The 26,177-nt window shown below is 53.0% G+C and overlaps 2 protein-coding genes across 3 annotated transcripts; both read left to right on the top strand.

Moving 5' to 3' along the window:
- The first annotated feature begins 1,997 nt into the window (after positions 1 to 1,997).
- Positions 1,998 to 14,467, top strand: UNC119B (unc-119 lipid binding chaperone B). Its single transcript, XM_037511034.2, has 5 exons — positions 1,998 to 2,241; positions 4,995 to 5,108; positions 7,993 to 8,110; positions 8,529 to 8,701; positions 10,827 to 14,467. Exons 1-5 carry the CDS (start codon positions 1,998 to 2,000, stop codon positions 10,937 to 10,939), a joined length of 762 nt encoding a protein of 253 aa, XP_037366931.1. The 3' UTR covers positions 10,940 to 14,467.
- Positions 14,468 to 16,246: 1,779 nt separating this feature from the next.
- ACADS (acyl-CoA dehydrogenase short chain) lies at positions 16,247 to 25,827 on the top strand. 2 transcript variants are annotated; one of them, XM_037511032.2, is made up of 10 exons: positions 16,247 to 16,337; positions 19,164 to 19,327; positions 22,690 to 22,839; positions 23,050 to 23,161; positions 23,569 to 23,720; positions 24,020 to 24,190; positions 24,273 to 24,410; positions 24,529 to 24,624; positions 24,788 to 24,844; positions 24,977 to 25,827. In XM_037511032.2, the coding sequence occupies exons 1-10, from the start codon at positions 16,292 to 16,294 to the stop codon at positions 25,127 to 25,129; spliced, it is 1,239 nt and encodes a 412-aa protein (XP_037366929.1). In that variant the 5' UTR covers positions 16,247 to 16,291; the 3' UTR covers positions 25,130 to 25,827. The 2 variants fall into 2 exon arrangements, with proteins under 2 accessions (XP_037366929.1, XP_037366930.1); XM_037511033.2 differs by lacking the exon at positions 16,247 to 16,337 and adding an exon at positions 21,683 to 22,017 and having other exon boundaries at positions 19,290 to 19,327; positions 24,977 to 25,826.
- Positions 25,828 to 26,177: the final 350 nt, after the last annotated feature.

The following is a 26,177-nucleotide window of genomic DNA, read 5'->3' as shown; positions in this document are numbered from 1 at the left end:
CCCAAGACTGCCCACCCACCTGTGTCTTTGTAGGTGCCTTCTTTTCTCTTTTTCCTAATAAAACTGCCCTTCTGAATACAAAATAAATAAATAAATAAAACGAAGAAACCCAAGCTCATATGCGTGTGATACAATAGTACAGAAGTAGCTCTCAATATTGTCAAAGTGAACATATCCCACTTTAATCCCTTCCATTGCTCTCCTAACTAGAGGGAACCACAGATAACAGCTAAATGTATATCCAAAACTCTCCCTTTGCAGTTACAGATGCACATATATTCTTTTTATTTTAATCACAAGTTTCTATACCTTGTTTCCTCCCCCACTTAATATATCTTTGGGATCTTTCCATACCAGAAAGAACAGGTGAATCATTCTTTTTTTTAATAGGTGCATGAATGAATGCAACTGCAATTTATTGTAATTCTTCAAAGTTACAAATCATCCTGCAGTAAACATTTTTATATATACATGTAGGCTGTATAACTGGATGTGGAATTTCACATAAATGGGTTAATACCTTTGTTGTCATCCTGAGAAAGATAAATAACTCTAGTCCTGGTATTCTAAAAACAAAGGTTCAGTGAGCAAGTGAGTGGGAAATGACTGCATGCTAGGCCCCCTCTTGGCAATTCAGAAGTAGCCTATTAGAAGTTATAGAAATTCTTTAGCAATTACTCACTGTTCAGTGGTTTTTAAAAGTACTCAGAACAGCGCTGTGTAAGTAACCTAGGAGTTTAAAAAAGAGTTGTTTGCAAAGGGAAAGGCTTTAAGTCTTTGTACACATTTATTAAAATTTCCATGAACAGTGTGGTAAGTGCCCCTACGTGGTAATTTTTGAAAGACAGGATGGCATTTAGATAGGAACTTGGCCACACACTGTTCCACCAGGTTGAGCAGCTGGGGTGGAGTCAGGTTTGTATTTTGTGCAGGAACTGGCTAGGCCTGTCAGCCCCTCCCAAGCCCTTTACATCAGGTGAGGGAACCAGCCAGGCCTGACATAAATCAAGTCTCCAGGCTGACCATGGGGAGAGGGGAAGAGTTTTGTTTTGGCTGAAGTCTGGGTGAGAGGTAACCTTTTGAGGAGACATAACTTTGCATCAGTCAGGGCCAGGTCTACAACACGGGGGTGTGGATCCAGAATTTACCTAGAGCCGGAGCCACTTGGGACATGACAGGCCAAGACCCCAAAGCCACTCCTGTGCACCCAGGCAGCACCTTTGCTGTGCCCATTAGAGCAGTCAGCACTCTGGTTTGTCTTCTGTCCATTCACACTTAATGGACAGTGTGGACACTTATTTCCACAACTGGAGAAGATGCAGTCAGGAGTCATAGTAGAAAGAAATCAAGGGAATTTTCTATGATCAGTACTATTTTGGTTAACTGCTCAGGTTGTGATAGGTCTTACTTCACTTTGAGCTATGGCCTTGCAGGTACATCTGTCCTGTTATTTGTGTAGGTATGGTTCACCCCACGCCTGGTTTTGAACAGCCTACAACAGCCTCCACATAATGAATGACAGGCCTCACAGTCTGGCACACTCAACCCCTGCCCTCTTTTTCTTCCCTTCCCTTTGGGTAGCCTAGCCCAGTGTTTGGAAAGCTGCCTCTGCCTAGCACGCACTGTTTTGCCTTTCATCTGTGCTACACATTAGAAAACACCTTCTCGGTGTCTTGTGCACAGTTTACATCACCGTCATTTCACTGTACGAAATCGCTTAAAAATATTCGGGGTGACCTCGGGGGCCTGACCGAGAGTCTGGGGGTACTAAGGCCCCCACCAGCCCCGGGCTCATCCCGGCGGCACTGAGCAGGGAGAGGCCCCGCCCCGCCCCGCAGGCCCCGCCCGCCCCGCCCGCCCCGCAGGCCCCGCCCCCAGCCCAACAGGCCCCGCCCCGCAGGCCCCTCAGGCCCGCCCCGCCCAGGTGCTCCCGGCCCCGCCCCCGCTCTCCATAGTTACGGCGCGGTGGAGGCGGCGGCCATCTTGGCGGCGGAGCGATGAACGGGTCCAACCCGAAGGCTGCGGCCGCGGGCGCGGCGGCCGGGCCGGGGGCGCTGGTGGCCGGCAAGGACGAGAAGAAGAAGGCGGGCGGCGGCGTCCTGAATCGGCTCAAGGCGCGGCGGCAGGCGCCCCACCACGCGCCCGACGCCGGCATCGGGGCGGCGGTCACGGAGCAGGAGCTGCTGGCCCTGGACACCATCAGGCCGGAGCACGTCCTGCGCCTCAGCCGAGTCACCGAGAGTGAGTCCGGGCGGGCCGCGCCCTCCCCTCGCGCCGGGCCGCGGCCCCTCGCAGTCTTCGGCAGAACCGGCCGCTCGAGGCTCGACGGGCCGCGGGGGCGCGCAGGCCCCGCCGGGCCGGGCCCCGCTGCTCCTGCGGCCGGGGCCGCGCTCCCGCCCGCACCGGGTCTGCCTGGGAAGGTTCGCCCCGAGCCCGGCTGAGTCCCCGAGCCCGGCCACGCCAGGCGGCCCGGGCCCGCGCCCTGCTTGCGCCGTCAGGCCAGGCCCGTCCCCTTCTCAGCGGCATCTGCTTGGTTAGGGGGCCCCCTTCAGCCTCACCGGATCCGCCGACCCTGGCGAGCGGGCCCGCCGCCTGCTCAGCCTGGAAGCCCTTCCACAAACACCAGCGAAGTCCCCGCTCCGCCAGGCCTCCATGGCCGCCTGCCCCCTGCCCTGCAGCCCTCTGCCAGCCCAGCTCCCCTGCTGCTGCCTCCTCTGCGTGTCCCTCCGCTCTGCCCCCTGACAGCCGCTCCCCGCTTTCTGGCCCTCCTCGGTACCCTGCTTTGGTCTGAAACATTGCCCGTGTGTGTGCAGATGGGAGCTTCCTCCCTCAAACGCTTTGCCCTGGCATTTCTTACGAATTTAAAGTATCCGAAACAACGATATTTTAATAAAGTTTCAGTTGATGTACAAAATCCAAACTATGAATCTTGCTTTTGACAGTTGTTGCAGTGAACTAAGAATTATGTCAGGATCTCAGAAATGCCTTTCTTGCATAAAATGCAACCACTCACCTTTTCGTTGCTCTAAGGAAGTGTGGAAAGAAATATTGCCCACTCCGTCCTGAAATTTCTTCTCTTTTTCTGTTCCCTTTCAACCAATTCTTGACTTTCTCTTGCTGCTCTTTCCCCCCAAGAGTTTGCAAACGCTAGGACCTGCTTCCCCTCCCTTCTTCCTCCTCCACCTTCCCCAGTGGCTCTCAGCCTGCCATGGTGGCCTCTGCTGACTTGCTTTAGTAGTCAGCCCAGGGCTGCTCAGGTCTGCTAAGGGCCCTGGGGTCAGCTCCAGTGATTTGGGGGCTACAGGGAAAGGCTTGGAGGAGGTGCACCTTGGGCCTTGAAAGGGAATCCCCATCTCCTGAGATATTTTTAATTTGATTCTAGATGTTTTGATGGCCCATTCCCCCCTCACTGTTTGGCTGGGGCTGCCTGTGGCGTGGCTGTTAGTGCTTTTAGGTCTTGCTGTTCAGTGTCATGAAAGCATGTGGAAAAGCTGCATCTGTGCTGACCCAGTTTTCATTTGGTGATCTACAAGTACAGAAATGCTCAGCACCTCACCTTTCCGTCCTCATGCTTTCTTCTGAAATCGGGGGTCAGTCAGGCCATTGTAAAGCTTGGGTCTAATGGGCGCTCAGGCCCTGCAGAGGATCTTGGGGTTGGTACTGTTGCCCGAACTTACCTCTGTAGCTAATTGGGAGAAAGCCACAGTCAGAGTTAGGTGACCTCTGGGTTTTGTCCTCTTCTTAAAGTTTGTTCCTTTCAGCAAATGTTTTCAGTACCTTCTACAGGAGCAGAACCGCTCAGCCTTTTTGGGATTACAGAGCGAGCGATCTGTAGCTCTCCAGTTTGCCATCTTACTGGAGAAATAACCTGTGCATCGTGAAACAAATAACACAAGCAGGCAATACGTGATAAGGTGCAAAATGCACCTTATTTCCATAACTGGAGAAGATGCAGTCAGCAGTCATAGTAGAAAGAAATCAAAGGAATTTTCTATGATCAGTACTATTTTGGTTAGCTGCTCAGGTTGTGATAGGTCTTACTTCACTTTGAGCTATGGCCTTGCAGGTACATCTGTCCTGTTATTTGTGTAGGTATGGTTCACCCCACGCCTGGTTTTGAACAGCCTACAAGCTAAGAATGATTTTTTAACATTTTTATTTATTTAATTTTTTAAAGATTTATTTTGTTTATGCATACAAGAACTGGGATGTAGGTCAGAGGTGCTGAGACTTAACCCCTTGCACCACTAGGGAGGCCTCAAATTCATAGTTTTATTGAAAATAACCTTATGCTCATTCATTTGTGTGTTATCTGGCTGTGTGCACTACAGTGACAATGTGGAGTAGAGATTGTGTGACCAATGCCTAAATTATTTATGACCTGGCCCTTTATAGAAATAGTTTGCTGGTGTCTGCTTTAGGATGCTCCCTGTTGGCAAACAAGCATTGTATTAGCCACTGAGTCCGTGTTTTGTAAATGGATTTCTTTAAAAAATTCTATCCATGTTGATAGAAATCATGAAAAGTATGTAGGCCATTTTTGAGATGCTTCTGAAGAAATCTCCTTTTTTTTTTTCTTTAAAGATTTATTTATTTATTTATACAAGCACAGGGTACAGTCAGAAGCATCAGAAGCGCGGGAGGGTGAGAGAATTCACCAGAGCCAGAGCGGGGAACAGAACAGGCAGACTGACGAAATACATTGCTGAGGGGAGCAGTGGGTGCGGCAGATGTTGGCGTGGCAGATGTCTGCACGCCATGTGAGACCCTTACCAGAGGTCGGGGATCGAACCGGCACTGTAGAGGCTGCGGGCAGCTTCGCAGCCCAGAGTTCAACTGCTGCACCACTGGGGAGACCCTGAAGAAATCTCCTTTCTATTCCTGTTTATACAAGGATTCCATCCAAACCCAATCCAAGATCTTTTTTTTTTTTCCTCGTATGCCTAATTCACTTCACACAACTTTGCTTATAACTTTTATTCTCTCATTTTCAGATTATTTATGTAAACCTGAAGACAACATCTACAGTATTGATTTTACACGCTTCAAAATTCGAGATTTGGAGACAGGGACAGTGCTTTTTGAGATTGCCAAACCTTGTGTTTCAGGTAGGCCTCTATATTGTAATTGTTGCTTGACATTTGAAGCAAAAGTTCTTTGGCGCTTGAGTGTTTGTGTGCCCTTGGATCCCATGTCGTGGGCTCCAGCGTTCCCCCGCGAGACCGCCCCATGCTGCTCGGCCCACCAGGTGTGCTGGTTGGAAGCTGTGTTGAGAGTTGGATGTATGTGGAGCATCGACTTGGTCCTGGTCCATATGTTTCTCTTCTTTCTGCTCATATCTGCTCAGGTAACCCTCCAACCTCAGGGGGGAGTGTTTTTTTGTTTTTTTTTTAAATTTTTTTTTTTTAATAGAGGCATGTTTTATTTTATTTGTTTGTTTGTTTGTTTTGTTTATACATGCACTGGGTACAGTCAGAAGCGCGGGAGGGTGAGAGAATTCACCAGAGCCAGAGCGGTGAGCAGAGCAGGCAGAAGGACCGAAGTACACTGCTGAGGGGAGCAGCGGGCGGCAGGAGAGGTCTGCGCGCCATGTGGGACCCTCCTCTGGTGGCCAGGGAGCAGCCGGGGATCGAACCGGCGCCGCAGAGGCTGTGGGCAGCTTTGCAACCCAGCGCTCAACCGCTGCGCCACCTGGGAGGCCCTCAGGGGGGAGTTTTTAATCCCCACTTTACAGATAAGGAAACTGAGGCTCAGAATTTCCTGGTGACTTTCCTAAAGGTCTTGTGCTCATCGTGCCGTATTCCCTCTCATTAGGAGAGATGTCTTTGAAATTTGACTGTAACGAGGAAAGCCCACCTAAGCCTGCATCTCAGGAGTCTCTGGAAGGCTGACATTGAGGGCTCCGCTTGCTACTTTGGGACAGTTTCACCCCCTCCATGCTCTTTCCTTTAAAAAGTGCCTCAGATTTTCCAGGAAGTTCTGTTTGGATTTTAATTTCTGCCATTTTCTGGTTGAACAGGAAGCCTATACCTGTGAAGTCATCTGCTTGGGCTTCCTTAAATTAGCCCTGAATAGACCTTTCCTGCGCTTGTGGTTCAGTTCCAGGGTGATTCATTTCTGGCTAGGGGACCATACAGAAGTCTTTGGAGCTCATTGCTGGAGATTTAGCACCCCCTGGAGTTAGATATTAGAAAACACACTAACCCTTCAGAGTGTCAACTGTGGTTAGTATCAATACTTCTTTTTGCAAAGCCTTTTTCCCGATCTGATTTGCTACTTGGGAAAAACCAGTGAAAGCAGTTTTCAGTACCTCAGATAAATCGAAGACCTTCCTGGGAAGCCTAAGCTCAGATTAATTACAGAGCCAAGTCTAGAGACCCGGTCTCCTATGCCCTCCCAGGGGCTGTCATCATCTAGTTCTGACCAAAGCACCTAAAGGCTCAAGCCTTTGGATTCTTGTCTCAGGTTTCCTGGGTTTGTGTTCACGTCCCTAAGCTATGTGTCCCCGTGGGTGGTGGATTTGGGCCATACTGGGCTCAGAGCAGTCACTTCAGTACAAAACTGAACTATCTGAATGAGTTCATCTGCAGAAACTGTAAAAGTACTTTTTTTTAAAGATTTATTTATTCATGCATACAAGAACCGGGGTAAAGGCCAGAGGTGCTGGGGGATGAGAGGATTCACCAGAGACAGAGTGGGGAGCAGAACAGGCAGACTGACTGAAATACACTGCTGAGGGGAACAGCAGGCAAGACAGGAGAGGTCTGCTGTGCCATGTGGGTATCTCCCTGGCTGGCCAGGAATTGAACTCATGGTGCAAAAACTGCAGACAGTTTCACAGCGTTGTGCTCAACCACCTGCACCACCAAGGGAGGCCCTGTAAAAGTATTTTTTAAAAAAGATTGATTTATTTATGCATACAAGAACTGGGATACAGGCCAGAGGTGTGGGGGATGAGAGGATTCACCAGAGACAGAGTGGGAAGCAAAACCGGCGGATTGACTGAAATACACTGCTGAGGGGAGCAGCGGGTGAGACAGGAGAGGTCTGCTGCGCCATGTGGGCTCCTTCTGGCCAGCCAGGGATCGAACTTGTGCTGTGCTTAACCCCTTGTGCCACCAGGGAGGCCCTGTAAAAGTATCTTGAATTTTGAGCTTTCCAGTCTTCACACTTAAGAATCTTGATTCACTTAGGATAATATTTACACGGAATCAGCGTCCTCCTTCAGTGTTGATCTGATGAGTTCAAATCCTTGGGAGGATTTCTTGTGGCTCTCACTGAGTCTCAACTGTTGAACTGGAGTGCCTGAGTCTACTTGTCCAGTTGCTCTTGGACTTGTTATAGGCAGAGATATTCATTGCTAAGAAAGACTTCTTCTATGCTGCATGCTCATTGCGCCTAGACCTGGAGAAAGCATCCTTGCTGGACACTGCTCACATTAGAATGGTTTCCTGATTCACTTTATAAATCATCACTGGGGTTCAGGAAAGGACTAGGCCAGAGACTATTGTGGAGCCTCATTCAGGACCCACACATGGGATTGTTGCCCATCTGCCTCATCCTTTCCAGGTGATGAGAGCGCTGGGCCAACGCTCTTGGGCAGCTGTCCAAGGAAGTACAGTATCCCAAGGCCATAGGCCCACCTAAACAGCGTTACTTCTAGGGGTTGATCTTTGCTGCCTGTCTTAAATTTTTGTAAAAGGCAAATAGCTTAGTGTTTCAGAACAGACCTCAAGTCAGATGGATCTGGAATCAAATCTCTGCTCTGTCCCTTTACTACCTCAGGGTCATTTACCTTCTCTGAGCTTGAGCTCAGAGAGCTTGTGAGATGGCTTCTACGAATTCTTTGTGATGTTTAGTGTGGGGCCGGCACACAGCAAGTGCACGGTGAACATCGGCCATGCTCCTGTTGTGCCAGTACTTACAGTGACTTGTGCTGTTTGGACTGGTGGTGCTGAGTTGGTGCCTTCAGGACACTGTGTGCTCTTTCAGACCAAGAGGATGAGGACGAGGAGGAGGAGGAGAGTGGAGATGTGGATATCAGTGCGGGACGTTTCGTTCGCTATCAGTTCACACCAGCATTTCTCCGCCTCCGGACAGTCGGGGCTACGTGAGTACCCAGGATTTCTGCTCCCCAGCAGAGAATACTCTGCTTGTTCACACAGAAGAATGTTCTCTATTGGATTTTGGGTTGGCTTTATTTTTCTTTTAAGATTTATTTATTTATGCATACAAGAACTGGGGTGTAGACCAGAGATGCGGGGGTGAGAGGATTCACCGGAAAGAGTGGGGAGCAGAGCAGGCAGATCTACTGAAATACACTGCTGAGGGGAGCAGCAGGCAGGACAGGAGAGGTCTGCTGCGCCATGTGGCTTGCTCCCTGGCCAGCCAGGGATTGAACTCATGCTGCAGTGGCTGCCTATAGCTTGATAGCACTGAGACTTACCCCCTGGCCCACCAGGGAGGCCCTGGGTTAGATTTAGAGGAGGGAAGAGGCAGATTAGGGCTCACAGAGATTTATTTTGCAGGGTGGAGTTCACAGTAGGAGACAGACCTGTGACAAACTTCCGGATGATTGAACGGCACTACTTCCGGGAACGCTTGCTGAAAAACTTTGACTTTGATTTCGGCTTCTGCATCCCCAGCAGTAGGAACACATGTGAACACATCTATGAGTTTCCCCAACTCTCTGAGGATGTCAGTACGTATCTCCTGATTTTTATTACATTCTAGACTCAGGGCTGGAGGAAATGAACCTTGAAATCCATCTGGTTCAATGCCCTCATTTTGCAGAGCAGAGAAATGTGACCTGATGGTATCTAGTCATTCGACCTCAGGCTTCTCATTTCTTGGTGCTCCTGCCTGATGTTTCAGACTCTCACTACCTATAGGGACCATTGAAGGTTTTAATAATGAGGCTCATCCTTTTTATTTTTATTTATTTGTTTATTTTTAGAGATTTATTTATTTATGCATACAAGAGCTGGGGTACAGACCAGGGGTGCAGGGGGTAAGAGGATTCACCAGAGACAGAGTGGGGAACAGAACAGGCAGACTGACCGAAGCACACTGCTGAGGGGAGCAGCGGGCGAGTCAGGAGAGGTCTGCTGCACCATGTGGGTCAGCATCCCGGCTGGGGATCAAACTCGTGCTGCAGAGGCTGCGGACAGCTTCATAGTGCTGAGACTTAACAAAGCGCCACCAGGTTTTTAGATGCCTGCTGTGGGTAAATGACTGACTGAGCGAGATAAGAGGAGCCCGTGTCTATTGAGGGACCCCGATAAGATAAAGGACTTGTCTTCTCCGGTGTTAGTCGTAGTTTTCTACTGGGTTCTAGTCACTGGCTCCTGCTTGGCACTGTGAGGCCTTTCATTGTTTCCTTCATGAGAGCAAGATGTGAAATTAGGGGTTAAGTAGAGTCATAGCCTGAGAACCTCCCCTTTCTAATTCTCCGCAAGCAGGTTGATCAGATACACTGTTAGAGTAGACCCAGTCGGAGATTAGGAACTGTTAGAGGTTGCAGGCAGGAGTGACGCGGTGGAAGCAATGTCTTAGGAAGAATAATCCTGCAGTTCTGTGGAGGAAGACCAGGGACAGGCACCAGAGGGAGGTTGCTGGGCAAGCGAAGAGGTGAACTCAGAGAGAAAGAACCGGCTTTATCGGTATCTCGGACATTGGTCCTGCTAGCGCAGGTTAGCATGGTGTCAGTAATTAGGGGGACGGCTCCAGAACCGTGAGGGTGTGAGCGGTGGGGTTCAGCTGGGTTACAGGGAGGATATACATACACAGGCTAATTTTCTCAAAAATCCCAGGTCCTGAAATTGTCAGTCTGAAAACCAGGTATTCTTTACTGCGTGGCAGTGTGGTTCCCAGGTGAAATGTGGGGTAGGGTGTTTATGACAGCCGCTGACCCTGGTTTGAGTCCCACTCCCCAACTTGGGCTGGAATAAATAAGTACTTGCAGTGAAAGATTATGCACAGCATTTCAGGTTTACACCCAAGGTAGTAAAAGTTTTCTTCTTGAAACTAAATAAGCTAAGGCGTGCGAAGGTGAATATTGTGGATATAAACCAAATAACTTTGGCCTAGGTTGGTTCGAAGCACTTTAAGCAGTTTCACCTTTTCAGAACGGCAGTGAACAATAGGCCTTTTCTCCAGAGGCCTCAAAACAGCATGTCATCATTAACTCGGGGCTGCTCAGAGGTGTCGTGACTGTTCGTTATCTTGACCCTGCAGTCTAGTTAGCAGTCTGAACTAAGTCTGAACAAACAGAAGAGTGAAGGCTGGACCCCGAGACAGGTGGACCTTTGGCTGGACGTTTGCAAGGCTGATACTGTGAACCAGCTCCAGAGCAGGCTTCTTCCCACTGCCCCTGCCCCCACGTACCCATGGGATTCCTGTAGTTGTCAGGGGCGTCTGTGAGCAGTGGCACGCTGATACACGGCTTTCTTGGGCCAGATTTGGAGCCAGCTGGGGAACGTACCAGAGGTGCGAGTGAGGAAGCTTCTGTGGTCCCTGCTGGCAAAGGGTAAGCACATATTCTTGGGCCACTAAGAATCCACGCTGGATTTGACCAAGGACGGCCATGTCAGAGAGTTGACTGCATTCTCACATTGAAGTGGACATCATGTACAGTTGAGGGGCTTCTGTGGTCCCCATTTCACCATAGCTCTCAAGGGATGGCTTTGTTGGTTCTCACCTCCTTGTTCTGGCAAAGTACACTCTCATTTTCTGGAAGGACTGACTTAACATATTTTTTCCCCACTTCCCCCATGGGGCAGACTCACACACGATTCTTTGCTTTTTTTCTTTTCCCTGACTTGCAGTTCGTTTGATGATTGAAAATCCTTATGAGACTCGTTCTGACAGCTTCTACTTTGTTGACAACAAGCTGATAATGCACAACAAGGCCGATTATGCCTATAACGGAGGCCAGTAACCGCTGCAGGAGGAAGAGGGGCGGTGCTTTGCTGTGGCTGAAGGTCCTGGCCCGTGGAGGTGACTGACACTGCTGATGGTGAACACTTCTGGCTGGAACTGGCCTCGGGGCGCCCCTGCTGGGTGCCAGTTTCCTGTGCTCCAAGAAGGGTGCCAAGCAGGGCTGCGTTTTCTTTCCCAGTATTTTTTCTTCCCTTTCCCGCCTGCCCCTTTGGTTGCAGGGGTACTATAACGAAGTAAAAGGTTTAGGATTAGTGTGTTGGAATCCAGATTTAAAAACAAGAAGTTTATTTTCATGTCATCCTAGCTGCCTGCTGGTGGCCTTAACGAGCTTAGGTCTCCCCAGTGTCTGCTGGGCCCCGCCAGCCGCCTGCAGGTTAGCAGATCCTGTAGGTGCTAGGTGCTGTGGAAGCTGATAGCCAGGCCTCTTCCGGGCAGCTCCTGCTCTCATTTCTGATGTTGCCATCAGCACAATCTGACCTCAGCCTGTGCATTATCCTAAACCAATCGGGAAGAAACTTGAAAGGGGGCGGAGTGGCGTCAAGGTTGAGGCCCTGGGGCTGGTGAGGCTGCCCAGCCAAAAGATTCATATTATGGAGGGGCCAGCTTATCTGTCTGACTTCCAGGGTTCTCAGCCAGTCCTCTGGCCGTGCACCAAGGTTCAGCCTGGCAGTGCCTTCCTGTTCTTGTTTTGGAGGAAAGCTGAGCTTGCTCTGCTGTTCTTGGCTCCCCACCTTTGAGTACCCCCTGAAATAGAATGTGACAGTTTTGCTCTTGCAACAGTAGTATCGCCCAAGGCCAGAGCAGTCTTCATTGCATTTTGTTTCTAGGCTGCTTTTGGGGAGGTTTTATGCAGTGCAGTGGAGTTCCCAGCCTGTGTGGCGTGCGGTTGGCGTCTGGTAGTACTAAGCAGGCTCCCCGGGCTGGTCTGGCTCCTGTCGGGTGGGATGCAGTTAGGAGCCCGCAGCTCCTTTAAAGGCGCTCCAGGACAGCTGGAGGACTGGCTTTTGATGGGGATTTGCCTCTGAAATTCTTTGTAGTTTTCTCATTGAGGAGGAATTTCTTTTCTGCCTTTTTACTAAAGTAGTTTCTGGAAACATCCTGGAAGAATCGACCTAAGTAATACATATTTTTCTGATCTTTCAAACTGCTAGTTTGGCATTGTTTTGGGCATTTGGAAGGGGTGAAATAGGCAGAGGTCAGACAGATTGCGTTCCCGAAAGAGCCCTCTTGCACATCTGTGAGCTTCTTTTTTCCTTGGGCCCTTACAGGAAAGACCCCTGCCGCCTCAGCTCCCTGTGCTCGTCTGACTGTGTGGCTTTAGGTGCTGAGCCCAAACTCCATGATCCTCTGATAAGATTGTTGCTGCAGCCGGGATTTAGCTCTGATGGAAAGCAGCATAGGAGTGCTGGGTGTGCAGAAAATAGTCCCTGTGAGGCATCACAGTAACTGACAGGAGAGCTGTCTGCCAAGGTGCTTGGGAACGGCTGTGGGGGCTGGGGAAGAAACCCCTGTGCATTCACTGATGAGGTGTCGCTCCCAGTTTGCATCCTGGAGAATGAGTGACCCGGTGCTTTGTGCCAGGCTGATGCTGGCAGCTGTCTCACAGAGAAAGCCCTGAATTACCCCATGTGTTGGCACTGGACCCAACCACTGAGGGAGAGAAGTGCCAGGTGCCCTGCAGCACAGGTTAGTCATCACCAGCCCGGGTGAGCCTCAGAACTGGAGTCCACTACTAATCCCGGTGCCTTAGGTGCCACCCTGCCCCACATGCTGCTGCACGGGTGCTGCCTTGCCCTCCCTCCCTCCCCACCTGCGACAGGCATTGGCTCTGCCTCCTCACCTCTGGGTCTCCTCGAGGCTCCTCTGCTGTAGTCTCGCCCGATCGATGTTCTGAATAACCCCTTCTCTCTGTGACAGAAGCCCTATGCGGAGGGTTTCTGATATTTAATTATTACCTGGGATGTGGTTTCTGGCGCTGCCCAGAGTTCTGCTCTGTAGAACACGTCTTGGAAACGTGTCCCAGGGCAGACCAGGTCCTGTAGACCAGTGGACTCTCTCTTATCTGCAGTGTTAACTTTTGCTCGGAGGAGGCCAGGAGAGCAGGGCCAGGCCCTGTACTCGAGTGCTGTCTTCTCCGTTAGCTTGCCTGGTCTCCATGGAGCCCGCTTGCAGGCCAAGTGCTCCATGAGTGCCCAGCAGGACAGGGCTCGCCACCTTCTGCACCTGAAAGTCTCGTGTTCTGTCTCTGGCCTGCATTCTTGTTTCTGGCTACTCAGGAAATCGGGAGAAGTATTACCACTCTGTGGTGTTAACCAGGATGAGTTTGAAATTCAAATTTTTGTAGTGAGTTGGGGAGAGAATAGAAGTCTTATTTTTTCTGAAAATAACAGAACTGATCAGAAGTTGAATCAGGAGGCTGTTCTGTTAAGAAAACTGGATTATTATTAGCTGTTACCTTGTGGGTGATAAGTGGAAGGAAAAAGCTACCTGTGTGGGGAGACCAGCCCCTCTGGTTAGTGCTGGCCTCTGAGAGGCCACTCCTGCAGGGGGCACGTTCCAGCAGACTGGCAGGTCTGGCCTGGTGCAGGGGCCCTGCTGCCTGTGCCCCCCCCCCCCAGCCTGTCTTGCTTCTGTTGCTCTTTCTCGGAGACTCCTGGGAGAGCACCTCTCTTTCCCTGTGACGTCTTGGGTTAAGATGCCCTACCAGCTTCTCCAAAGACGAGCCTGGTTTATTTCATTCTGTTTTCTAAAGAGCAAACAGGAAGTAACAACTAAAAGTGGTTTGGGGCTCCAGTAGGTTGCCTCTCCTGTAGCCTCTCTTGGGGAGACGGCAGTTGTCAGGGGTGTGTAGTATTTCCTGAGGACACCCAGAGCTTTTGGGCCATCTGATTCCCACACTGGGGCAGGGGTTAGGGGCCACCGGGGCTGACCATAGGCTGTGTCTAATGTACAGATTGGGTGAGTCTTGCCTTACTGTGTCCTGCCACCCCTGGTAGGCTCCCAGGATACTCTTTTCTCTGTAAAGTCACTTTCTTCTGGTGGCCTTCGTCACCATGACATCAGTGAGCTTTGGGGAATGGGCATAGTCTGTCCAAAAATCACAGCACAGACTCCTCGCCTCCTTGCATGGGGGTTGTGGTGCAGAGGGTGCCGCTGTGCCTGATGCAGGCGCCTCATCGTCAGATCACCATGTTACCCACATTCCACGTCATAGAACGTCCAAGCCACGAGAAGGATCTGGTGGAGGTAGATTTACCCCTTGTGTTACAAAGGATCATGTAAAGTCATTGAAGTTGTGAAAGTCTATTTTTTCCCTGTAATTCTATTTTTCACAGAATATAAGGAACATCAATGACCTGATCTGCCCTCCCTCCTCTTTCCCTTTCACCTGAGATCCTCATTCCAGTTTGTATTATCTTTGTGTCTAAAGTAAACTAGGTGACTTATTTGTATAAAATGTTATTTTGCCACAAGAAATCATAATAAAAAGAAAGATTTTCACAGCACCTATGACCTTTCTTGTCTCCTGATTGGGCCCTTGAATTGCTGGGAGGGGCGGGAAGGAGGTGGGGGGTAGCTCTGGGTTTCTTTACCCGGCCAGTCTGAAAACAGTGTAATGACTAACACATGGGGGAATTGTACTGATTTTCAGATTTAGTGTTTTTGCTTTACTTCTTTCACTGGGGGACTTTGAGAATTAAAAATAGATAGGTGTGCTTTAACTAAAGTAAAATTCACCTGAAGAGCATAGTTTGATGTGTTTTGGCAAAAGTAGACAAGTCCTACTACCCCATCACAGCCATGATACAGGGCATGTCCATCACCCCAAAAAGGTCCCTTGAGGTCGTTATGTTTGTGGTCAGTTTCCTTCCTCCCTCTGCCCCAGCCCTGGGAACCAGCATCTAATTTATGCTTCTATTGGAAATGTTGCATACCTTTGAGATAAACCTGATCCATATTTAAGATCACAGACAACACGGTTTTAAAGTCCGTATAAGTGGCCTGGGGCACCGGAGTGATGGCTGACCTCTGCCCACAAACAACATGTATTTCCCTCCTTTTTCCTGCTTATTCCCCCTTTTTCTCCACCTAGGGCTGGTGCCCATGGCAGGTGATGGAAAGATGAGGAAGAACTCAGAGTATTTGCTAACAACAGAAATCCATTCAGCTTTAAAGTACTGTGGCTTTAGAGGGTTTTTTTTTTAAAAAAGTATTTCTTTTTTTCTTTTTAAATGACATTAAGGACTGCATCTTTTGGTTGATCTCCAGCAAGTAGAGCAAGGTCTTGGAAGAAGACAATTTTGGGTGTCGGGGCCAATGCTTGAGCATGCTAGGCTGAATTATGGAGGGAGGAAGCAGCTGGGAGGGTGTGGTGGTGCCCCAGAGGCTGTGAAAGACAGAGCTAGTGACCCCTCCATAGCTTCTTGGGCAGGGCGGAGACATTCCAATGAGGATGCTAAGGACCAAATACGTGGCATTAAGGGGCAGTGCCCCTGCTCCAGGACTCTTGTGCCCCAAATTGGTGGGGGATGGGGGGAGAGAGAGATGGGACTATAGTGGAACAGGGAAGTAGCATCCACCCCACCTTCACAATCTCTGAGGAAAAGAGATCTTCCCAGGCAATTAACTCCCTGAGCATATTGAGAATCGGAGCAAGACAAGCTCCTGTGCCCTGCTGAAGCTCACAGACTGGTGGGGCGCTCAGACACTAAGTGCCACCAATAATAAAACGAAGATGGGATGGAGAGGGTGTGGAGTCAAACCCGGGCTTCCTGTGGTCAATGCAGGCCTCGGTGAGGGAGCAGGCGCAGACCCGCAGAGGGGACAGCAGTTGCAAAGGCCCTGAGGCAGGAATATGGAAAACTGCCTAGCCGGGCTGGAGCAGACAGCCAGGGAAGGGTGGGCTTGCGGCCAGGGAAGACGCGGAGAAAGGTCACAAGGAGCATTCGAGGCCACGGGTTTGGGTTTTGGCGGAGGTGGGCCGCCGTGGGAGGCCTTCCAGAGACCGCAGGGAGGGGTTCGGGTGGGTTGACCTCCCGGGAGGTCGCCAGGCGAGGCTCGGGTGGAGCGGCTGGCCCCGCCCCCGGGGCGTGGCCTCCGGAGCGCGCCGGCCCCGCCCCCTGGGGGCCCGCTCGCGCCGGCCCCGCCCCCGGGCCTCGGGGCGTGGCCTCTGGAGTGCGCCGGCCCCGCCCTCTGGGGGGCCCGCTCGTGCCGGCCCCGCCCCCGGGCCTCGGGCGTGGCCTCTGGTGCGCGCCGGCCCCGCCCGCGCTGCCCGGCCCCGCCCCGCGCTGTCCGGCCCCGCGCGCCGCGGCCGAGGTCGCGGAGAAGCCCCGCGCCGCCGCCGTCGCCCATGGCCGCCGCGCTCCTCGCCCGGGCCTGGGGCCCCCTCCGCGGAGGTGAGTGCGCGCGGCCCTGCCCGGGGCCGCCTCGGGCCGACCAGGCGGACTCGGGCTCCGGCCGCCCCGGCCCCCGACAAGGCGGGCGTCGTCCACAGCGGGCGGGCGCGCGACCTTTGCCCCAGTCCCGCGGCTCCTCGCGCCTGCGCGGCCCTTGCCCGCTTCCCCGGCGCGGCCCCGCCCCCTGACCCCCGACCCCTGACCCCCGGCGCCCCGGCCCCGCGCCCGCCCCCGGCCCGACCCCCGCTGCCCCTCGTTCCGCGCCCGGGGGAGCTCGGGGCGCGCCTTCCGCGGGAGCCGGGCCTGGGGGATCCCGCGCCCGCGAGCGCTGACCGGGGCCGCGCGGGAGCAGCCCCCGGGCGGGTCGTGCCGCCGCTCTCCGCGCTGCCGCGAGGGGGACCGCGGCGGCCCCAGCAGCCTCCCGGTGCGAGCGCGTCTCGGAAACCCGCCACCCCCGCGCGGCGCCGCCTCCGCTGGCACCGGGGCCTCGCCGCCGCCGCCCCAGGTCCGCGCTGCTGCAGCTAGTCGGCAGCTCCCCTCCCCGCCACCCCCGCCCGGGGGCTGGACGCTGCTGGCCCCACATTTCATAGGCAACTCATTCACGTTCCAGCCCTGCGAGGTCGCAGCGCTGTGCGGGGTGTGCGGGGCCCGGGTGCAGACCGAGCGGGCGGCGCGTGGACGCCTGAGGGGGATCCGAGGTGTGAGGGAGCCGTCCTGTGCCATCTAGGACATGGCAGGGTGCTGTCCCTGGACTGTTGCACTCCTGCCTTCAGTTGCAAAAGGCAAAAATGTCTCCAGCCGTTCCCAGATGCCCCTGGGGCAGATTGGCAGAATTATCCCCAGTGGAGAGCGCCGACGGTGGAGGCCTTGTATTGTTAATTATGCAAGACCTCATGGGCTCCCCTTCAACTGTTGTTTTTTTAAAAGATTTATTTATGCATACAAGAACTGGAGTGGAGGCCAGAGGTGTGGGAGGGTGAGAGGATTCACCAGAGGCAGAGCGGGGAACAGAACAGGCAGACTGACTGAAACACACTGCTGAGGGGAGCAGCGGCTGAGGCAGGAGAGGTCTGCTGCGCCATGTGGGTGGCTGCGGATAGCTTCATTGATTGCATCTTAACCCCTTATGCCACCAGGGAGGCCCTGGGTTTTTTTGTTTATACTCTAATACTGTACAGGCTAATATACTAAAAAAAAAAAAAAAAAATTACTGATTATTTTCAAGTCTGAAATTCTGATTTGGATTTGCCTGAAATTCTGAAAGTCTGTCTCCCCCCGCTGCCATCTCTTATATCCCCTTCTTTTTCTCCCTCTCCCCATTCTCTCTGAATCCTCATGGAGTTTGATGCCTACTAGTCTGTTAAGTATTTCACATCGTGAAAGTGTCTGCTATCTAAATGTTTGGTATTTTTTTTTGTCATTCTGACTTGCTTTGCTACGAATAATTCCCTCAAGCTCCTTTCATTGTACTGAAAATGACTCTTTTATCTTTCTTTATGACTGAATAGTATTCCACAGTGTGGTTAGACCACATCTTTTGAGCCAGTCTTTTTTTTTTTTTTAAAGATGTTAGGTGTTTAGTTCCCAAGCTAAACATCCTTTTAATTTAATTTAATTTAAATTTTTTAAAGATTATTTAGTTATATAAGAACCGGGGTACAGGCCAGATGCACGAGAGGGTGAGAGGATTCACCAGAGACAGAGCAGGGAACAGAACAGGCAGACTGACTGAAACACACTGCTCACGGGAGCAGCGCGCATGACAGGAGAGGTCTGCTGCGCCACGTGGGACCCTCGCTGGCCAGCCAGGATCGAACCAGCGCTGCAGAGGCTGTGGACAGCTTCACAGTGCTGCGCTTAACTGTCTGCGCCACCAGGGGAGGATCTGTTTGTTTTTTTTTTTAAAGATTTATTTATTTATTTATACAAGCACTGAGTACAGTCAGAAGCACCAGAGGGTGAGAGAATTCACCAGGGCCAGAGCAGGGAGCAGAACAGGCAGGCAGATCTCCATCTGTCTGAGGAGAGCAGCGGCCGCGGCAGGAGAGGTCTGTGCACCATATGGGACCCTCGCCAGCGGCCAGGGTTGCCACCCAGCACTCAACTGCTGCGCCACTGGGGAGGCCCTGAGCCAGTTGATTTTTTGATGGACAGTGAAGTTACTTCCATGTCATCACTTCTGGAATTAGGAAATAGAGTGGCAGTAAACATTGCAGAGTGAATATTTTTTGCATTGGTGGTATCATGTTCTTTGGATACATGCCCAAGAGTAGAATTGTTGGGTCATATGCTATTTCCATCTTTAGCTTTTTTTTTTTTAAGATTTATTTTGTTTATGCATACAAGAACTGAGGTACAGGTCAGAGGTGTGTGTGTGTGGGGGAGGGTGAGAGGATTCACCAGAGACAGTGGGGAGCAGAACAGGTGGATCTACTGAAATACGCTGCTGAGGGGAACAGTGGGGTGAGACAGGAGAGGTCTGCTGTGCCATGTGGGTCAGTTCCCTGGCTGGGGATCAAACTCATGCTGTAGCAGCTGGCGATAGCTTGACAGCGCTGAGACTTATCCCTTGTGCCACCAGGGAGGCCCATCCATCTTTAGTTTTTTAAGCTTAATCCAGATTGCTTTCCATAATGGCTGTACCAGTTTATATTCCCACCAGCAGTGTAATGGGGTTCATCTTTTCCATATCTTCAGCACATGTTGAGGGCTCTTTGTAATGTGTGCCATTTTCTCTGGTGTGAGATGGCATTCACTGTGGTTTAAACCTACATCTCTTTCCTGGTAAGCAATGATGAACATTTTACCTCTGCTTCTTGCTGGCAGCCCTGCGCTCCCGGGACTGGTGTCAGTTCCATACTTTCTACCAGTCTGCGGAGCTGCCGGAGACCCACCAGATGCTGCGTCAGACATGCCGAGACTTTGCCGAGAAGGAGCTGGTTCCCATCGCGGCCCAGGTGGACAAGGAACACCGCTTCCCGGCGGCTCAGGTGAGAGCACTAACCCCGCCGCCCATGGTGGGGTCTGCTAGGCTCCTGGGGGAGGTGGCAATGGCGGCCAGGGGCATGGGACCCCAGTCAGGGGACACTGAGGCAGGTCCCGGCACCTAGAAGGTGCCCTGGAGGTGTCCCTGTTCCAGCATGCGGGACCCTGGGCCACCATAGCCAGGAGGTAACTTCCGGCGGGCCAGCGACAAGGGCGGTGGGTTGGTGTGCTTCCGTGTGCCAGGTGTTATGGAATAATAGTGTCAGCGCTTACGGCTGCGACACGCTCGGCACTGTTCTCAGCTCATCTGTGTCTCACAATAGTCCTATGAGGTGATGGTCCTTTTATTATTTTCCCTCTTGTGCAGGTGATGAAATGTAGTCTATGAGCGGGCTAAATAATGTGCCCAAGGTCTTGGAGCTAATGCGTTGCAGAGTAGGGCTTGAGCCCAGCTCCGCCTGGGATCCGGGCCCACACTCCCTCCCGGCCATTGTGTCCTTCCAGTTGTCAGTCCGTGAGACATGTTTAAGGTGCTCCCCTGCTTCCCCTGGCCTGGCAGTGTCTTCAGCACATAGCATAAGTGCTCAGTAGATGTTTGTCAGCTTTTTCAGTCTGAGGAATTCCACAGATGTAGCTGCCATTTCCATGTCTTGTGGGCTCTGGGACCGCTGAGTGTTGTGTGTTCACAGGGTGGTGGCTGTGTGCCTGCACTGTGTGACCACCCAAGGAGCTCGAAGCCGAGTAGGCAAGAGGCATGAGAATTAATGGGGCAACTTTTAGGTGTTGAAGAGTTTTACATGCATCATTTGGTTTCATCGTAAAGACATTACCACCTCCAAATCCAGCCTCTATTTTGCTTCCTGGAATGCCTACGAGGATCCAGTGAGCTAATGTAGATCAAGTTCATCGTCCCTGGCACTTGAAAAGTGGTAGCTATTAATACAACTACTGTTATTTTCCTTCCAGTTGAGGAAATGGAAGCCCAGTGATTTTTTTCCCTCCAGGTTTTCTGGTTTGTGGAGCTAGAATTCACACCGCAGGTCTGACCATCCTCAAAACCCTTCTCCATCCACTGTCCACATGGCTGTCCCAGAAGCTCAGCCGGCGGCAAGGAAGCCCATTCCAGGCCCTCAGCGACCCTGCTGCCTGCTGTAACCACACACGCTGCTCTTGCTGTCCCCATCTGGCATCCCCTCCCCTCTCAGTGCAGCTGCCAGAGATGTGGGCAGACAGCCTGTGTGAGCAGAGGACAGGCTAAGCCATTAGGCCATTGAAAAGCAGGAGGCACTGCCCCTGGAGGGGTTGTCGAGATAAGACTGTGCCAGGGAGGTTGGGAGTGCCAAACAACAGACAGGGATTTGTTTTTCTTTCTTAGTCCTGATTCCTTCAAACTATTGCTGATATTATAGATGTAGATTGGCTCTAGGCAAGAAAGCTGACAGTAGACCCCAACTTTTCACCACTCTGTTCTTAACTAACCCTCGGGCTGTGCAGTCTCCTGCTGGCTGTATGGGCTTGTGGGGGAGAAAAGGACTGTGAGCTGCTCGGTGGTGGTAAGTGCTCCTTGCCTCCCACTCAGCTTGTGCCAGGCCCTGGGCTCAGCAGCTTATATACATGCCTCAGGTGGCCCTCGGACACTGACATAGCTACTGTTTGAGGGGGGTTGTAGAACTTACAATCACAGAGGTAAAGTTGATTATAGAAAAACGAGAAGACACTGCCAAATTCATATTAATTTTGCTGCTTTTCAAAGTTGAAATCATTTAAGAACATGGTTATAGGGATCAAATAGGGATTCAATAACCTTGGGCCCCCAAGGGTTAAGTTGTTTCTTCTCGAAGCTAGGTAGGTTCTAGAGTGGCCCCTGTTGCCAAGCAGGGGCTCGCTACCAAGGTGCATGGAGGGTGAGAGCCTGACGCCAGGTTTTTGAGACAAGAACACTTACAAATCAATTAAGGAAAGAAAGAAACGTTATTGCATTGCCTCCCCGATTAAGAAAGGGAATGAGGTTATATAGGATTTGGGGATCAGGATTGAGAACAAAGGAGTTAAATTTTATTGGGTAAGGAGTGGCCTAAGGGCAAAGAAATGTGAACTTGGCGGAAGTTTATTGGCAGTTCATGCCAGTTTCAGGGCAGTTCATACATGAAGAAGTACGAGAGGCTTTTCTTCAGCTCACTGGAGATTTGAATTTGTTGGTGGGGCTCTGGGGAGCCCCGTCCTCTGCCTTTGTGCCTCTCCGCCAGCTGGTCTGGACAGGGTTAGTAGCCTCCAGGCTGGGTCATCTGCAAATGAATTGCATCTGGTAATACAAACCTCAAAGAGAAAGTGAAATAACTTTCTTTTCTTGTGTGTTCTAGGGTCTGAAAGCAATTTAACCATTTACCCTTCGGTTATATCCCCATTTCTCTGGTGGAAAACACAGGCCAAGAGGCCAAGGGATTTGCCCTCAGAGGGGCAGAGCTGTGCAGCGTGCTAACGTGGTTACGATTCTGGAGTCATTGCTGGGTTTCCATGGCAACTACGCCACTTCCCTACCCTGGCCCAAGCAGTTGCTTCACCTCCATGAGCCCCACTCCCCCGACTGTGACAAGAGGGCGTCTCCCAGCTTTATTCTCATGAGCTTTGGAGAGATGAAAGAGGATACAGAATGCTCTTAAATGGGGGAAGAAAGACTCAGTTTGGCATAGAGCAGGTACTTGATAATTATCCCCCATTGTTGTTATTCCAATCAGAAATCCCACACTCTTGGTGTTCATTCATTCAGTGACTGAAAATACACGGTCTCGCTGTCGGGCAGGGAGAAAGACCTTAATCAGAACAATCACAGTAATAGGTGTGAAATTCCAGCTGCATAAGCAGGGCAGAGGGAGTCAGGGTGCACTGACAGCAGAGCGGAGCATGTGATTAAAGGATTTACACAGTGAGGTCAGAGCTGGCAGCCGGGGAAGTGAGGCTTGAGCTGAGCGCCAAAGAGGAGGGGGAGATAATAGCTAGTTGATAAAGGGTATCTAGCGGCTAAAGGGTGTTGCTGACCAGAAGCAGCATGTGCAAAGGCCCTGGGGAGGGCAGGCGGGAATCGTGTGCAGCATGGTGCAGTCCTGCTTCTTCCCGCAGAGGCCCCTGGGGCTTCCTGCGCCTTCCTACTCACTGCTTGCGGCTGTGGCAGGGTGACTTGAGAGGTGATGGGGTTCTGCAGACCTCAGCTGAGGCTGGGTCTTCGGCGTTTGGACTTGGGGGTCATGGGGTCGGGGCCACATGACCTGAGTTTCTGCAGGCACTGGCTTGGGGCAGGAGGGTGTGGGGTGGAGAGGGGTGGGCATAGGCTCCCGGCTGCCCTGACTGTGACATCTTTCCCTGAGGCCAGGTGAAGAAAATGGGCGAGCTCGGGCTTCTGGCCATGGACGTCCCCACTGAGCTAGGCGGTGCCGGCCTCGATTACCTGGCCTACGCCATTGCCATGGAAGAGATCAGCCGGGGCTGTGCCTCCACCGGAGTCATCATGAGTGTCAACAATGTGAGTCCACCTCCCTGGCGCCCGGGACACGCAGTTGGGCTTGGCTCTCCAGCCACGGGTCCCGACGTCCCTGGACCCAGAAGCCAGGCCTCGGTTCCCAGCCCCTGACCACCTCTGGACTTGGCCCTTTGGAGAACAGGCCTTGGGGTGGGTCGCCAGCAGCAGGGAGGCCCGGGCTTGAAGGCCTCCAACTGCTCCTCTGTCCCACAGTCTCTCTACCTGGGTCCCATCCTCAAGTTTGGCACCAAAGAGCAGAAGGCACAGTGGATCACTCCTTTCACCAGCGGCGACAAAATTGGCTGCTTTGCCCTCAGTGAACCAGGTACCACAGTGGGATGGTGGCCCTGCCCGGTGCCCTCTGCTCAGAAGCCTTCTGGGCAGAGGTAGGAGCTGTAGCCTGTGCTGATTTCAGCGGCGCTTTGTTTCCCGAGGCTGGAGGCTGGGCTTTCCGGGAGAGCGGTCTTGAGCTCTGGAGCTAAGGGGCATGCAGTAGCCTCAGCTGAGCTGGGGGGGTGGACATTTGCTTTGGGGTCCCTTTAGCTTCTGCAGGGGAGCCCCCACGCCCTCTCTCTCAGACCAGTCCCGGGAGCTGCTTGCTGGTATAGCCCTGGAGCCCCGGCCACAGCGTCCTCGGGCTTGCTGGCCGGGGGGTGGAAGTGTCCTCTGCTGAGCTGGTGGCAGTACCCTGCGGGGTGTTGGAGGGGTGCTGGACTCTTGTGTGTGGGGCAGGGAATGGCAGCGACGCGGGAGCCGCCTCCACCACTGCGCGGGCAGAGGGCGACTCGTGGGTCCTGAATGGCACCAAAGCCTGGATCACCAACTCCTGGGAGGCCTCAGCCACCGTGGTCTTTGCCAGCACAGACAGAGCCTTGCAGAACAAGGTGGGGACACTGGAGAGGGTCACTGAGGTCTCCGCTGCGTCATTTCACAGGTTGTGGGGATCTTGCCCGTGGAGCTGTTCCTGCTCCGGGGCACCTTGGGGCTGTCCCTTTCCACCCCTGGCTGGCCTGCCATTGATTGGCATCTTCCCCGGAGGAGCCAACAGAGGGCATCGCCTCCCGGGACTCTGAGACAGGTGGTGGGTAGGGACTGGAGTGTGTCTGGCGTGTTTGGTAGGGTGTGGCTGAGGGCACACCTTCCTGTCCTTGGCAGCCTCTAAAATAGTCTTGGGCTCTTTCAGGGCATCAGTGCCTTCCTGGTTCCCATGCCAACGCCTGGGCTTACGCTGGGGAAGAAGGAAGACAAGCTGGGCATCCGGGCCTCATCCACGGCCAACCTCATCTTTGAGGACTGCCGCATCCCCAAGGACAATCTGCTGGGGGAGCCAGGGATGGGTTTCAAGATAGCCATGGTGAGCTGGGCAGTGGGGGCGGGCCCCGGGAGGAGGTCAGCGGATCCAGCTGGCCAGCCACTCACCCTGGTGCTCCCCACAGCAAACTCTGGACATGGGCCGCATTGGCATCGCCTCCCAGGCTCTGGGCATCGCCCAGGCTGCCCTTGATTGTGCTGTGACCTATGCTGAGAATCGCAGGGCCTTTGGGGCACCCCTCACCAAGCTCCAGAGCATCCAGGTAATGGGGTGGGGTCTCCAGATGAGCTTTCACTGCTCCCACGTCCTCCTCCCTCCTTTCTGTCCTTGGCGGCGGGAGGGGCAGCTGCTGACAGGTGGATGCGGCTGGGTTGTTGCAGTTCAAGCTGGCAGACATGGCCTTGGCCCTGGAGAGTGCCCGGCTGCTGACGTGGCGCGCCGCTGTCTTGAAGGACAAGAAGAAGCCGTTCATCAAGGTGCCTTCAGGGTGTGGTCTCCCCAGGCATGGTCTGGGTGGGGGCTCAGCTCTTTGGATTTGGAGTGTTTTGCTCCACGAGGAAGCTCCCCCTGCTACGGAGCCTTGTACTGGGGTGCCCCGCTCAAGGTAAGGCTTCTGACTCCACCATCCCCTGTGATTAGGAGGCGGCAATGGCCAAGCTGGCTGCATCAGAGGCTGCAACTGCCATCAGCCACCAGGTGAGTGTCCCCGCTGCCTGGATGTGCTGCCTCGGCGAGACCCCAAGAGTTGAGTAGAGTGAGGGTGCACTCTGCCCTCATCTTCCTGTGGGTGACGTCTTCTCCTGTCTGAGCCCCGGCTTTCTGCCTTAGGCCATCCAGATCCTCGGTGGCATGGGCTACGTGACGGAGATGCCAGCTGAGCGGCACTACCGTGACGCCCGCATCACCGAGATTTACGAAGGCACCAGTGAAATCCAGAGGCTGGTGATCGCTGGGCACCTGCTCAAGAGTTACCGGAGCTGACCTCCTCTGGGCGCCGGCCTGCACCCCATCTAGGAGCTGGGCTGGCAAGAGGATCGTGGGAAAGGGGACAGGAGCCTCGTGACCTTAACCCTGACTCCCAGTCAGAGACGGGGCGGACAGCGGAGGGCCATGCCGCCTCTGCTAGGACCACCCGCCCTTGGTCGCCTGGTCTGGACTGGCTGGAAGGGTCGCTCTGTGCCCTCACCTCTTCCCGCCTGGACCAGTGCCTGGGAGGAGGCTCAGGGAGGGGCTGTCCTCTGTGCCAGGGACACGGTCTTCTGCTCAGTCCTTGACGTGGCTCCCTTTCCACGACTGTGCCTTATTTTCTTCATCAGCTTGGAGGCCGGGCCGGGCTAAGTGGTCAGGTGGGGGCTCCCCAGTTCTGTTCTTTTGGGCCCTGAGGTCAGGGGTCAAAGGAATGGGTGGGGCCAGAAGGGCCAGGCCCTAAAGTAGTGACAGTTTTCAGCCCCAGGGGACCCTAGTATTGGGAAGGCTCTGGGCCTTTGTCTTTCTGGGAGCTTCCTGAACCTTATCTTTGTCCAGTACAATTTTAGCAGGTGGTCCGATGGGGCGGAACTGCCTGTAATAAAGAATACCTGTGTCCTGAGCGGCCTAGTCTCTGCCTGCCGGGTGCTGCTGTGGGGGAGGGAAGCCGATCCAGAGCCGGAGGCAGTGAGCAGGCAGGCCTGGCAGGTTGGGCCTACAAGCAGGAGGGAGGAGGTGGATGGGCTGGGGGAAGGGAAAGGTGGGAGCAAAGGTAAGTGGTTCTAGATGCCCATTTTGCTTGCTTTTTGAATGCTGACTGGGCCAACAGGGGGTCTGCCAGAGAGAGGGTCCCAGAGTAGCTTTGGGTCAAGGTCCCGGCCCAGGCCCTTGACCCCTTGGAACCAGGAGCGAAGCAGCAGGAAGAGAAGCCTGGCAAAGGCACTGCAGGGGTGGTGGGTACAGCCTCCGCAGAGCAGGAAGGGCAGAGCAGCTGGCTTGTCTTACTTAGTTTTGAGTTTTCCGAAGGGAAGGGAGGAAGGAGACGTGACCCATTTGGAGCCAC

This window comes from Talpa occidentalis, unplaced genomic scaffold, assembly GCF_014898055.3.
Source record: "Talpa occidentalis isolate TD23 unplaced genomic scaffold, MPIMG_talOcc4v2.1 talOcc4.14, whole genome shotgun sequence".
NCBI classification, from domain to species: domain Eukaryota; kingdom Metazoa; phylum Chordata; class Mammalia; order Eulipotyphla; family Talpidae; genus Talpa; species Talpa occidentalis.
The sequence above is the reverse complement of the archived record's forward strand: the minus strand, read 5'-3'. Positions and strand labels throughout refer to the sequence as shown.

Bases quoted from the DNA above. Each gene is read 5' to 3' on its own strand.
- UNC119B (XM_037511034.2), top strand. From the start codon at position 1,998: ATGAACGGGTCCAACCCGAAGGCTGCGGCCGCGGGCGCGGCGGCCGGG. The intron at 2,242-4,994 runs GTGAGTCCGGGC...TCTCATTTTCAG, and splicing joins CCTCAGCCGAGTCACCGAGA to ATTATTTATGTAAACCTGAA. The intron at 8,111-8,528 runs GTGAGTACCCAG...TTTATTTTGCAG, and splicing joins CTCCGGACAGTCGGGGCTAC to GGTGGAGTTCACAGTAGGAG.
- ACADS (XM_037511032.2), top strand. From the start codon at position 16,292: ATGGCCGCCGCGCTCCTCGCCCGGGCCTGGGGCCCCCTCCGCGGAG. The intron at 23,721-24,019 runs GTGGGGACACTG...GGGCTCTTTCAG, and splicing joins ACAGAGCCTTGCAGAACAAG to GGCATCAGTGCCTTCCTGGT. The intron at 24,625-24,787 runs GTGCCTTCAGGG...CCCTGTGATTAG, and splicing joins AGAAGAAGCCGTTCATCAAG to GAGGCGGCAATGGCCAAGCT.